This window comes from Scyliorhinus canicula, chromosome 8 (genome assembly GCF_902713615.1).
Source record: "Scyliorhinus canicula chromosome 8, sScyCan1.1, whole genome shotgun sequence".
In the NCBI taxonomy this organism is placed as follows: Eukaryota; Metazoa; Chordata; class Chondrichthyes; order Carcharhiniformes; family Scyliorhinidae; genus Scyliorhinus; species Scyliorhinus canicula.
Genome location: NC_052153.1, coordinates 1,211,362 through 1,225,946, shown reverse-complemented (window position 1 = coordinate 1,225,946; position 14,585 = coordinate 1,211,362). Strand labels below are relative to the sequence as shown.

At 46.0% G+C, this 14,585-nt stretch overlaps 1 protein-coding gene across 1 annotated transcript in view; it reads left to right on the top strand.

The window, feature by feature from the left end:
* Nucleotides 1-14,585, top strand: part of cntln (centlein, centrosomal protein) — a 578,849-nt gene that overhangs the window by 446,974 nt on the left and 117,290 nt on the right. The window contains 1 exon segment of the mRNA XM_038803995.1: nt 5,628-5,725. Coding sequence (XP_038659923.1) covers nt 5,628-5,725 — 98 coding nt within the window.

Sequence of the window (14,585 nt, the reverse complement as noted above, 5' to 3'; positions counted from 1 at the left end):
ACCACGGTTCCCTTGCTCGACAACTTCCTCCCTGCCTGACAGGTACATACTTATCAAGCACACGCAGTAGCTGTTCCTTGAAAAAGCTCCACATTTCGATTGTACCCATCCCCTGCAGTTTCCTTCCCCATCCTATACATCCTAAAGCTTGCCGAATAGCATCATAATTGCCTTTCCCCAGCTATAATTCTTGCCTTGCGGTATATACCTATCCCTGCCCATTGCTAAAGTAAACATAACCGAATTGTGATCACTATCACCAAAGTGCTCACCTATATCTAAATCTAACACCTGGCCGGGTTCATTACCCAGTACCAAATCCAATGTGGCATCGCCCCTTGTTGGCCTGTCTACATACTGTGTCGCTTACCATTTATGTTTTTACTTCCCGTTTTATTCCTTTTAGTATTACTGGGCCTATTCACTGAGCTCCCCTCAATCACTGTACCTTGTACTGTCGCCCTTTTTGATTTTTGACAATGGCTTCTCTGCCTTACGCTTTCTCCCTTACTGCCTTTTGTTTCTGTCCCTGTTTTACTACCTTCCCACTTCCTGCATCGGTTCCCATCCCCCTGTCACATTAGTTTAAACCCTCCCCAACAGCTAAAGCAAACACCTCCCTGGGACATCTGTTCCAGTCCTGCCCAGGTGCAGACCGTCCGGTTTGTACTGGTCCCACCTCCCCCAGAGGTGGTTCCAATGACCCAGGAATTTGAATCCCTCCCTCTTGCACCATCTCTCGAGCCACGCATTCATCCTATCTATCCTGACATTCCTACTCTGACTACCTCTTGGCACTGGTAGCAATCCTGAGATTACTACCTTTGAGGTCCTACTTTTTAGTTTAACGCCTAACTCCCTGAATTCAGCTTGTAGGACCTCGTCCCGTTTTTTACATATATCGTTGGTGCCTATGTGCACCACGACAGCTGGCTGTTCACCCTCCCCCCCAGAATGTCCTGCAGCCGCTCTGAGACATCCTTGGCCCTTGCACCAGGGAGGCAACATACCATCCTGGAGTCTCGATTGCGTCCACAGAACCACCTGTCTATTCCCCTTACAATTGAGTCCCCTATCACTATAGCCCTGCCATTTTTCTTCCTGCCCTCCTGCGCAGCAGAGCCAGCCACGGTGCCATGAACCTGGCTGCTGCTGCCTTCCCCTGGTGAGCCATCTCCCCCAACAGTACCCAAAGCGGTATATCTGTTTTGCAGGGAGATGACCGCAGGGGACACCTGCACTGCCTTCCTACTCTTGCTCTGTCTTTTGGTCACCCATTTTCTATCTCCCTCAGTAACTTTCACCTGCGGTGTGACCAACTCGATAAAAGTGCTATCGACGACGTCCTCAGCATCGCGGATGCTCCAAAGTGAGTCCATCCGCAGCTCCAGAGCCGTCAAGCGGTCTAACAAGAGCTGCAACTGAACACACTTCTTGCACGTGAAGGAGCCAGGGACAGTGGACGTGTCCCTGAGCTCCCACATCGCACACGAGGAGCATGACACGGTCTGGGATCTCCTGCCATGTCTTAAACCTTAGGTTAACTTACACTATTACAATTCTAAAAAACGTAAGAAAAAAAAAAATTAGACAATGAAAAGAAAAACTACTTCCCAGTCACTTACCAGGGTTAAAAAGCACCTCTTCCCCACCCAGCTTCGAATTCCCACCTAGCTTCGAATTCCCAAACTCACTCTTAGCTGTGTCTCACTCTGGCTGTGTCTCATTCTGGCTGTGACTCTGGCTCACTGGGAGACCTCACCGGGAGTGAGTTACAAGTTGCTCTTTTAAATTGGCCTGAGTTGACCCCCCCCCACCCTCCCCCACCTGCTTTTAGATCAAAGTAGATTACGGTGACTGACACTGGGAGGTGTCAAAGAGACCTTGGTGTGCACAAATCCCTGAAGACAGCAGGACAGAGGGATAATGTGATTAAGACCACCCTCGGATACTTGCCTTTATTAACCGAGGCATTGATTATAAGAGTAGGGAGGTTATTCTTGAGCTGTATAAAATGCTGGTTAGGCCCCAGCTGGAGTACTGTGTGCAGTTCTAGACACCACACTACAGAAGGGATGTGATTGCCCTGGAGAGGGTGCAGAGGAGATTCACCAGGATGGTGCCTGGGCTGGAGCGTTTCAGCTATAGAGAGAGGCTGGATAGGCTGGGGTTGTTTTCCTTGGAGCAGAGAAGGCGGAGGGGGGACCTGATTGAGGTGTATAAAATTATGAGGGACATAGTCAGGACAGATAGGAAGGTACCTTTCCCCTTAGTGAAGGGGTCAATAACCAGGGGGCATAGAATTAAGCTAATGGGCAAGAGGTTTAGAGGAGATGTGAAGAAATATATTTTCACCCAGAGGGTGGTTGGAATCTGGAACTCACTGTCTGAAAGAGGGGAAGAGACAGGGACCGTCATAAATTTTGAGAAGCCTTTAGATCAGCAGTAGAAATGCCGCAGCATTTGCTGGAAAATGGGATTTGAATAGTTAGGTTCTGGGAAGATACCAGACAGATGAGCCCAGCAGAAACAGAGCCACTTCTTCCACCCAGCCACACAAAATCCGGACAAAGGACTCGTCCATCTGCATAGAGCCAGTTGCCCTGAAGTTAAGTATAGGTTATTGTAGTTGTTAGGTGTAGTTTAACTTGTAGTGTTTTGTGTTGCATGTCGAAGTAACCCTTGAGTGTAAATAAACTGGGCGCGATTCTCCGCAAATGCGGAGAGTCGTAAAGGCTGCCGTGAAACTGGCCGTGTTTCACGGCAGCCTCCGCGCCCCTTCCCAGGACCCGATTCTCCCCCCCGGTCGGGGCTAGCAGCGCGGCCCCGTGAAGAACGGCATCGCGGGCTTAGCAACCGTCGCTAAGCCCGCGCGCCAAGCGTCACGGCGGCTGACGCGCACGATGACATCAGCCGCGCATGCGCAGGTTGGACGGTTTCACCCGCGCATGCGCGGGCCGTCATGCCCCTCAGCCGCCCCGCGGACTGATCCTGCGGGGCGGCGGAGGAACAAAGAGTGCGCGGGTATTGGACCCGCTGCCCACGATCGGTGCCCACCGATCATGGGCCCATGCCACCCTTGGCACGGCCGTGGTGCGGCCGTGCCAATTGGTGCCATGGTTGTCCCGAACGGCACTTTGCGGCCGTTTTCACGAACGGTGAGAGCAGGTGTGTTTGCGCTCGTGAAAACGGTTGTAAAGGCCTGGGAACGCGGCCCATCGGCCAGGGGAGAATCGCTGTTCGCCGTAAAAAACGGCGAGCAGCGATGCGTGTCGTGGGGCGGCCGTGGGAGGGGGAGAATAGCGGGAGGTCGGGAAAAATGTCGGGAAGGCCCTCCCGCTATTCTCCGACCCGTCGTGGGCAGCGGAGAATCGCGCCCACTATCTTTGAACTTGAACTGACTAACTGGTTGTGTGGTCCTTTGATCGATATCCGGTAAAGCCTTGTGGTGGTATCATTTGATACCTGGCGTAATTGGCAACATTATTGGCGACTCCGGTGCCGATTGGCAACAGCATGAGTTGGATCAGCGATGCCTGGTAGCCTATCCTGAAGTCAGCACCAAGGTTGCCAAGGTTGCAGCTGTCTTGTCAAAACTGAGCGTGTGGACGGACATCCAATTAACTGAAAATACAAAGTTCTCTGCATCCTCCTTTACATTAGCGAGGCATGGACAGCTTATGTAAACCGAGGTAAGCAGCTAAGGGCTTCTGCCTCTGCTGCCTCAGGCGAATATTGGGCATTCCCTGACAGTACAGAGTGACGAATATAGAAGTACACCGGGTGTGTGCGGGCCCCAAGCGTGTTTGCTGGCACAAAACCAACAGAGGATGTTCACACCAGAATTGACATATCCCTCAGACTCCGCCTTCTCCCAAAACAGAAGAAAATCATTAACAATCTACTTCACTCGTATTTTCAAGAATTATACATTTGAACCCTTACTGTGTCTTCATCCACAGCATTCAACACCTTTATATTGAATGTACATTGCCATTCCTTGTTTTCCACCAAAATGTGTAACTGCATTATTCCAGCCATCAAATCCTGTTTTCCAGATGTCTGCATCTTCCACTAACCTGGCTTCCTGGTTCGAGTCTTTTACAATGCTCCCCTCTACAAAGACAGGAGCGCCTACTCTTGTATCATCAGCAGATTACACCCAAGGCTAAATCATCCTTATCCAGCATTGATACCTGGGATACACCCATTCGCTTTCCATCTTTTTCTCCCATTTATCCTGATATTGCATCTTTAGCCAGTTCCCTTTTTTCTCTCTCCTTTCATCTCCTCATTTCCATGGTCTGGAACTACTTTAGCCACATTGCCTGATGTTAGCATTAAAGCATCTCTGGAACTCCTCTCTCAGGTCACAGTACAAACATCAGTCACCTCAGTGAGAACAGAGAAGTGCCACGCTGTAGAAAAGTATTAATACAAATATTCACTTCAGAATTTAAACAGTATAAAGTGATGAAAAATTAACTCTACTTCACTTTTTTTTGTTTCACTTATATTTTTGTATATATTTTCTACCTGGTTTTCACAGCATAACCTGGGTATTCTATTTCCACATAAACATAGTAGAATCTACAAGTCTCATGATTAATCTGTCTCCCACACATGCACGCTATAATTTCCCAGTTCTGTTTTTACCCGATTGCCATGTGATGTGGGCATTTTGGATATTGATTCACAGAAGCTGAGTGAGTAGCAACTCCCAGATCATGATCTCTTTGTCTCGTCCTCTCTGTTTCTCACTCTTTCTGTTTCTATTGTCTCTTTTTCTGTATCTCCGCCTTTCTTTCTCCCTTTCTGTGTCACTCTCAGTCATCGTCTTTGTCTTAAATATATTTACCCTCCAGAGAAACCGGCTCCTCATTTCTGCTCTCTTAGTTTCATGAATGACAAGATAATGATTGTTTGGAAATTGCAACAGAGAAATAGACGGTTGAGCAAAACCAGTCGCTGCTTGTGTTGATCCTTCAGGTGAGCAGTATTCCACCTGTCTGCTCTGTCCCCTGTATTCCCTTTTCTTCAAACACCAATCTAATGTATTTTAAATGTTAACTTAGTCACTGCTTCAATCACTAACTCTAATGGTGCATTCCCTACTCTGACTAAAAATGTTTTTCCTGCTATCTGTCATAAATATTTCACATTTAATCTATGTCTCCTTGTTCTAGATCTCCCTGCCATTGGAAACTATCTGTTCAATCTCTCTGCTTTCTCATTCCATCATGATTTTACACAGCTCTACCAAATCTACCTTTAGTGAAAAAATTATGTGTGCTTGGATTAAATGAAAAAATAAGTAAATAAATTATGCAATCATCATCTTTTCTAGTTATACTCAAGTAGAAAAGGAAAAGACAGAGTACATAATCTAAAACATCCTATGACTACATGTACAAGAATTATAGATGGTTAAATGTAACTGGAATCTACATCTAAAAAGTAAAATGTTCACAGACATGAGCTATATAAACATTAGTTGAATATTACAAATTATTAGATCTAACATCATCATTGAAATAATTTGAATAATTTCAAAAATCACAAGGTTTATTTTTTTAAGCAGACTTTTATTTTCTTATCCCAACTAATTATTTGCTTTCCTGTTGCAGAACGCAACAAATGAGATTTCAAAGCATTTGACTGCCATCAAAACTCTGAAAGCTGAGCACCAGGAAAAAGATGAACAGATTCGGCAACTGCAGGAGAGGTAGGAATGGCTTTGTAGTTTGTTGTGTTTGGCGCAACCTAGTGGTCCCCTTGTCTAAATGAAATAGCTCTGTTTCAATAAAAGAATTATTTCTGGAGGTAAGTATTTAATTTTGGGCAGCACGGTGGCGCAGTGGGTAGCACTGCGGCCTCACAGCGCCGAGGTCCCAGATTCGATCCCGGCTCTGGGTCACTGTCCGTGTGGAGTTTGCACATTCTCCCCGTGTCTGCGTTGGTTTCGCCCCCCACAACCCAAAGATGTGCAGGGTAGGCGGATTGGCCATGCTAAATTGCCCCTTAATTGGAAAATATTAATTGGGTACTCTAAATTTGTATTAAAAAAAGGTAAGTATTTAATTTTAATTAGTTTCCAATAAAGTTAGATAAAGCTGTGTATGGAAGCACATGTGTTACGATCAACCTATTATTTTCCTTAGATATTTATAATAAACGAATGAAAATTTAGATAGCAATACCGATTAGACCAGTCACACCCTCAGTTTCATGATCAGGTAAGTAACACAGGCGTGTTGATAATGGACAAAAGAGGTAAATCTCTATCGCTATTTTAAATTAAACAAATGTTAGTATCGCTGGCAAGGCCAGTATTTATTGCCCATCCCTAGTTGATCTTTGGGGTGTTGGTAGCTGACGGCTGAAGGCACAGTCCTGTCACATAGGAAAGTTCCGGGATTTAGACCCAGTGACAATGAAGGAACGGCGGCAAATATGCAAAATGAGATGCTGTGTGAAACTTGGAGATGGTGTTCCCATGCACTTGCTCCTCTTGTCTTCCTGGAAGGGGGAGGTTGTGGGTTTGTGATGTGTTTCTGAAGAATTATTGGGGAATTGCTGCAATGAATCCTGGATATGGTACAGACTGCTACACAGTGTGTCAGTGGTGGAGGGAGTGAATGTTTAAGATGGTGGATAAAGTGCTGACCAAGCAGACTGCTCTATCCTGGGATGTGTTGAGCTTTTTGAGTGTTATTGGAGCTGCACTCATCCAGGCAAGCGCACCATATTCCTGACTTGTGCCTTGTTGGTTATGGACAAGTTTTGGGAATCAGGAGATGAGTTACTGGCTCAGAACTTGCAACCTCAGACCAGCTCTTGGAGGTTCAGCTTCTAGTCAGTGGTAATCCCAGGATGTTGATAGTTTGGAACTGGTGATAGCTTGTACATCAGGGGGAGAAATTATTGGAGTCCCTCTTGTCGTAGATGATTATTGCCTGGACCTTGTGTAGCATGCATGTCACTTATCAGCCCAAGCCTGGATGTTGTCTAGTTCTTGCTGCATGTCCCTGAGGTATTGTGAATAGTACTGAACATTGTGGGGTGTGATTTAACCAAAACATTTCCAGGTGTGGCAGTGAATGGGAACGGCTGCGAGCTTCCCGACACTCGGCCCGGCGATATCGTCACCGCTATAAAATATTAATTGGTCCATTTAACGAGACCCCCACGGGCTTCTTGCCGCAAATCATGGTCCTGCCGGCTGATTCACTGGGACCGCACTCGCTAGCCCCCTGCTAACAAGGGAGAGCAGGACTTAAACCGGTCCTGCACAGCCAGTCCCTCTCAGCTCACAGCCATGCCTCTGAGACGACCAGCCCTATGATTCGGCAATGCCGATCTGGGCAGACTACTGGAAGTGGTAGAAACTAGATGGGATGCAGTTTCCCCAAGTGTCACATAGGGTGAGCCAATTTTTCACATTATTTACAATGTCTGCATCTTTTGTTCAGATGCGGCTGATGGTAAACGCCAAGCTGCTCAAATCCCAAAAATCAAACAGCTGCCAAAACTGTTTCTGCAATTTGTACATTATGAGGAGGTTTTCTGAATCAGAAAACGACGTGTACAGCCAATTGTGATGATTTTGTTCAAGTAAACGTTTATTTAATAAACACTTAAATACGAGAATAGCTTCGCACAGTTAATAGTACTTTAAAATAGTTCCAAAAGATCTTAAACGACACCCAGATCTATCCTTCCTTTCTGCTTGTTAACAGTCCGTATAGCTTTATAAACCTATAGAATTCCAATCATTTCTACGCAACCCTTTTGCTCTTGTAATGCCCTCTGATTCTCCAGGTCTGGCTTTGCCCACACATCTTCTGGGAGATTAAACAGCCAACACACTCCCTCCTGGGAGACTAAACAGCCCACACACTCCCTCCTGGGAGATTAAACAGCCAACACACTCCCTCCTGGGAGATTAAACAGCCAACACACTCCCTCCTGGGAGACTAAACAGCCCACACACTCCCTCCTGGGAGATTAAACAGCCAACACACTCCCTCCTGGGAGACTAAACAGCCCACACACTCCCTCCTGGGAGATTAAACAGCCAACACACTCCCTCCTGGGAGACTAAACAGCCCACACACTCCCTCCTGGGAGATTAAACAGCCAACACACTTCCTCCTGGGAAATTAAACAGCCAACACACTCCCTCCTGGGAGATTAAACAGCCAACACACTCCCTCCTGGGAGATTAAACAGCCAACACACTCCCTCCTGGGAGATTAAACAGCCAACACACTCCCTCCTGGGAGATTAAACAGCCAACACACTTCCTCCTGGGAAATTAAACAGCCAACACACTCCCTCCTGGGAGACTAAACAGCCAACACACTCCCTCCTGGGAGATTAAACAGCCAACACACTCCCTCCTGGGAGATTAAACAGCCAACACACTCCCTCCTGGGAGATTAAACAGCCAACACACTTCCTCCTGGGAAATTAAACAGCCAACACACTCCCTCCTGGGAGACTAAACAGCCAACACACTCCCTCCTGGGAGATTAAACAGCCAACACACTCCCTCCTGGGAGACTAAACAGCCAACACACTCCCTCCTGGGAGATTAAACAGCCAACACACTCCCCCCTGGGAGACTAAACAGCCCACACACTCCCTCCTGGGAGATTAAACAGCCAACACACTTCCTCCTGGGAAATTAAACAGCCAACACACTCCCTCCTGGGAGACTAAATAGCCAACACACTTCCCCCTGGGAGATTAACCAGCCAACACACTCCCTCCTGGGAGATTAAACAGCCAACACACTCCCTCCTGGGAGATTAAACAACCAACACACTCCCTCCTGGGAGATTAAACAGCTACCCCTCACACAGGCCTCAGTGTTTTCTTAAATACGTTCCTTCCCTTTGATCTCTCTCTCTATCCTCTATTATCTAATCCTGTCTCCTGGAAGTGCTATTTTCCCAGACCTCAATTCCTTTCTTTACTTCAGCTCCCGGAGGGGTTTTAAGAAGTAAACTTGCCCTACCTTAGCCTCAATGATTTAAAATATTTTTACAACTTGTGTATGTCCCCCTTTGAACTAAAACAAGCCACTCCAAAACTATAATTTTATTCCCTTGTACAAGATTCTTGTTGAAATGCCTCTTGGTTCATTAATATATCAAACCCACTTCTTAGTGTTGTTTTAGATCCTTTCAGTCACTCTGTCTCTTAATCCAATCACAACAATCACGCCCCGATCAGTCTGTTATCCAGTACATGAGAAAAATGACAGTGATATTACCAAAAGAAACATTATAATTCTTCATTTTCCTGACACTTTGGCAGTTAGTGAAAACAGGAAGTGTTTAAGAAAAGCACTGAATCATTTAAGAAATATATGCTGTGTCTTCCAGTGGTGGCTATGAAGGAGTAAGTCACACATTTGGTGGCTCCCGCTCGGGTCGGACTTTTGGACTTTTTCCCCCGATTTTCTACTGGACTTGAACTGAAGACAGAGGCAAATGAGTACTGAATTCCCACATCGGTGCATGGAGAGAAGGACTAGAAGTGCTGGTAAAGGCAGAAACAGAAAGACGGAGAAGGCTTGGGCTGAAGCTGCAGGGGGAGACAGCATGGCGGAGACAGCATGGCGGAGACAGCATGGGGGAGACAGCATGGCGGAGGACCGGACCTCTGGTTTCTCGACCCAGCGGCCAATGAAGCAGCTGATGCAAGTCATTCAGGAAGGCTTCGCTAAGCAGAAACGGGACTGCTTGGACCCGATAAAAGGGTCGATTAAGCGGCTGGAGATTAGATTGGACGCCCAAGATCGGGCGATCCAGAAGGTGGAGAAGGCACTGACTGAGCAGGAGGAACATCAAACTGCAGTGGAGTTGGAGGTGGGGATGCTGAGAGACCAGCAGAAGAAGCTCTTGGAGAAGGTGGAGGACCTAGAGAATAGGTCCCGCTGGCAGAACTTGAGAAACGTTGGGCTCCCGGAATGGTCTGAAGGAGCGGACGCTGGGGCATACATTGCAGATATGTTTGAGAAGCTGCTGGGGGATGGGGAATTCTCCCGGCCCTTGGAGGTGGACAGGGATCACAGAGCATGCGTGAGGAAGCCGCGAACAGGAGACCCCCAAAGGCAATGATGGTGATAAGGAACGCATCCTACAGTGGGCCAAGCAGACACGGAGCTCTAAGTGGGACAATAGTATCCTGCGGGTCGACCAAGACCTGAGTGTGGAGGTGGCCAGGAGAAGAGCAGGCTTCAACCAGATTAGGTTGATCCTTTTTTAAAGAAAGCTGAAGTTCAGACTGTTGTATCCGGCCTGTCTCTGGGTCACGTACGAGGAAAAGCACTTTTATTTTGAGTCGCCTGAGGATGCGCTGGACTTCGTGAAAAGGAAAGGATTGGTGGTGGACAGAGGACTTTTGAATTTTGCTGCAATGTTCATGTTTTTTTTTCTTTTGGTTTCTCTGTTCTTTTTTAAAAAATGTTTCTCGTGTTATGGAAGCTGTTTGTAATGCCGTCTGTATTGATTTGGGACCAGTGGCAGAGCTGAGTGAGTTAAGGTTTTCATTTGCACTGTTGGGGGATGGAGGTGTGCTTGTTTAGATTTTGGTGTTTTTCTGTCAGGCAATTGTGTGGGGATTGTTTGATGTTGGAGTTTGTTTGTATGAGCGGGGGGCTGGGTGGGGAGGAAACAATAGGTGGGAGACTATCCGGCGCCAGGAATGGGGGCCACCAAGCTAGCTGGGTGGGCTAGCTCACGGCAGCGCAGTGTGGGGTGTGCATATGTTCGGTTTATCAAAGGGGTTGGGTTTCAGAGTGTTGTTATTGAGGGGGGAGGGGGGGAATGTTCTGCTGACGAGGAAGGGACTTGGGCCAAGGGACAGAGAGGAGGTTGGGGGCGGAGGCTGTCTGGGGGCGGGCCGGTGGAGGCGCAGAGCATGTGCTGGAGGCGGGCCCTAAAAAGGGGACGGCTGATCGGCAAAGGGGGGGGGGGCAATGAGCCCCCCTTCTAGGCTGATCACCTGGAATGTTCGAGGGTTAAATGGGCTTAGGGGATTTTGCCAGGGGTTTGCGGATGCCATGTCCACGGTGTTAAAAACAAGGGTGGCACTGAGTCCAGAGGTGGCGATTTTCGGGGTGTCGGAAGATCCGGGAATCCAGGAGGAGAAAGAGGCAGACACTCTGGCCTTTGCTTCCCTGGTAGCCCAGAGACAGATACTACTAGCTTGGAGGGACTCAAAGCCTCCCGAAGTCGGAGACCTGGCTATCGGACATGGCCAGCTTTCTCTGTCTGCAGAAAATCTAGTTCACCTCGAGAGGGTCACTGTTAGGGATCACCCGGAGGTGGCAACCGTTCGGCAACTTCTTCGCGGAAAATTAATCGTGAGCAGAAGGGGGGGGGGGGGGGGGGTAGTTTAGCTTAGAGTAGGGGGTTAATAAAGGTGGGACCTGTAAGGGGGGGAGACGGCTTTTGCACTATGTTTATAGTTTCATCTACATTGTTTATTGTGTTGTTATAATACGAAAAACACCTCAATAAAATGTTCATTAAAAAAAAAAGAAATATATACTGTGATGTAGGAATTGTATGTTTTCCTGGGTGAATAAGTTTTGGTGGGTTAAATGACTGCTTTCATCCTGAACTATATTGTAGTGGAGAGTAATTAGATAACTAATAGAGCATGCTCCGTTAACATCAACAGTGGCAAAGATGTGATAGATTTAAAGAACTGGAAAGGTTTCTAAATCCTTCTCAGAAGTTAAATATTACACTGATCATATGTTGCATTAGGGCAGCCTTTAGGAATTGGTATAAATACTTATTTACAGGAACAACATTCTGTTAACAAACCTGAACAATCTGTTAGATTAACATTTTTGATTTACCATCAAGCTCTGTGCCTTACATATCACTTAAATTAAGTATGCCCAATGTTGGAGTGTGTGGAGCTCAGATTATGTTTCAGATCTCCAACAACAACTATGTATGGGTTTGCACTGCAGCATTCATATTATATGGCGCTTCCAGAGCAGCATGCATTCTGCAAAACATACATTTATAAAACAACTGTCGGGAATCCCATCAAATAATACAGCACAAAATGCAGGGAAAGTGAGGTTAAGGTTTCAGGCAATCGTTAACTTGTGAAGTTTCTTTCCAACATTTGCTACTTTTATTCAATATTTGTGTTATATTTACTGTTTTCCTGATGACCTCAAACTGTTTTTATTTATTTATTATGATTTTATTTATAAATTATTTATAAATTACTGTCAGGTGATTAATAGAAACTAGTTAAACTGGTAAAGTTGCAGATTAAAATCTATCAACTCCACATCAATGTACAGCCATGCTTATTGGGTATAACTAATTCAGTCAAAAATTACATTTATTTTGGGAAGATTAGTAGCATATGAATAAGCATATATCATTATCATTTAATGTATTTGAATGGTTTCACATTGCACAGTGCAATCTTCAGAAAAACCTCTAATGCTAGGTTCTGGACAGATTTCAGATCACCTGTTCCCCTAAGTGTTCATGTGCTTCAGAGCTGTTGCTCTTGCTTTTCATCTCAAGAACACACTGTGAAAAGAAGAATCCAGGTATTTTAATTGATATAAAATCAGAGCAACAGGATGAAAGGTACATATTCTATTCAAACGGTAGTTTATATTGTGATCTGGAAAGTGCTGCTTTAAAGGGCAGTGGAACCAGATTCAAAGGCAACTTTCAAAAGGGAATTGGATAAATACTTGAAGCCTCTGGGGAAAGTGCAGATGCGTGAGATTACTTGGCGAGTTCTTTCAAAAAGCCTCACCAGCATAATGGACCAAATAGTCTTGTTCTGTGCTGTACATTTCTATGTAATCACTAACAACCCCTTGCAGCTTACAGCAGCCTTCAGAAAGGCTTCATTAACAAATGCAATCCAATTTTACTTGGTGCTCTCATCAATCTTAGAGAAGTTTGCCTCACTCTAAAAAGAGCAGAATATGTTAACCTGCAGTTAATTCATGAAACATACTCTTCTTTGGACCCAATTCTAGCCTCTTCAGGTGCATCAACTCATAACTAGTCTTAATCCCATAACCTGTACATCTTCCAGAGCAGATGCCACTCACTCCTCTGGAGACCCAGTTTCCTGTGGCCCACTTACTTCTCCCTCCAGTGTCATCCTCGTGGGCAGCAGATGATTCTCTTCTCCAGGCAATCAATAGCCTTGAAAAAAAAACACTAACCTGAGGATTAAGGCCTCAATTTTTGAAACTTTGCACCTGTGAATGACAAGATGCACAAAACTTTCTGTGCCCCTCTTGCTGTCTATTTTTCATTGTTTATTTTTACCTCTGATGCTGCTGTGGTCAATCCTTGTTACTCTGATCCATATGGAGATGTCATGTGACCAACACCAGAGCATCTTGAGCACTTCATATTGGCTCACACAGGGCCATTGCTTGTTCCTATAACTCTGTTTTCCAGCATGTCAGCATTTTATTCCCTTGGAACTGCATTTAGTGACAGCTGCATCCTAAAGTCTTCAATTTCACCGACATTTAATTAGTTCTGACTGGCAATAACTGCAATTGCCTGAATTGATCTGACTTTGTGAAACAGACTCTAGTTGGACGTTAGTTCAATGATGATATACTGAACTCTCTCCCTCTGGCCCAGCCAGATGGATAAAGCAATACTGATTTGTCAGGCCTGACTTTGTTACAACTTCTCGTTTGAGAGTCAGTTACATTGGCTGTTTTGTTGTGATTATTAAGTTTTCATTTAACTTTAACAGTGCTAAGAATTGAAATCACAGATCTATTTTTGTAATTGAACGTAGAAGGTCTGGGATAGCTGATTCAAATCTTTTTATTGTTTTTCTGGTTGATTAATTTGGCAGTGTTTTCTTCATTTTGCCAAAATCATGTTTTGTCGGAATGTATATTTTGGGAATTCATGTTTTTGTCCTGTCAAGTAGATATTGTGCGATAAACGCTATTGAACATCTTTCCATCGACCAGGAAGCATGTGGAAATGTTTTTGCTTACTTTTAAATTCTTATCATAGATGGTTCTTTGGTTAAACGTTCCCTCTCTTGTTCATACTCCAGAGCCAGGAGTTTTAGGATGGTGAGATTTTCCTGCCCGCCATCCGAAGAGTCAGCGGGGAACGCATTCCCACCGATACTGCCCACAGCGATTTCATGCTGCAGGCGGAATTTTCCTCCCTCACTTGGGAGGAAGTACTGCCTTGGAGAGCTGCCAGGGAGTCTGGCTGCTGGCAGCTCTCTCATCTCTGCAGCAGTGAAAGCTGCAGTGGACAAGAACTGGGACACAAAGCGATCCCCAAGGCTTAAGGGCAGAATTCTCCACTGGCAGGGTTCTCCGTTGCCCCGGCAGCGCACCCACATCCGTGGGTTTCCCGGCGGCGTGGGGTGGCCACAATGGGAAATCCCACTGGCAGGTGGCCGGAACGGAGAATCCCGCTGCCGGTGAGGGTGCGCCGTCCAGGAAACCGCAGCTGGCGGACTGGAGAATCGCCCCCAAGTCTTGGGATTTCAGGAAAAACTAAATTTTGGGGGTCCCAGGACAG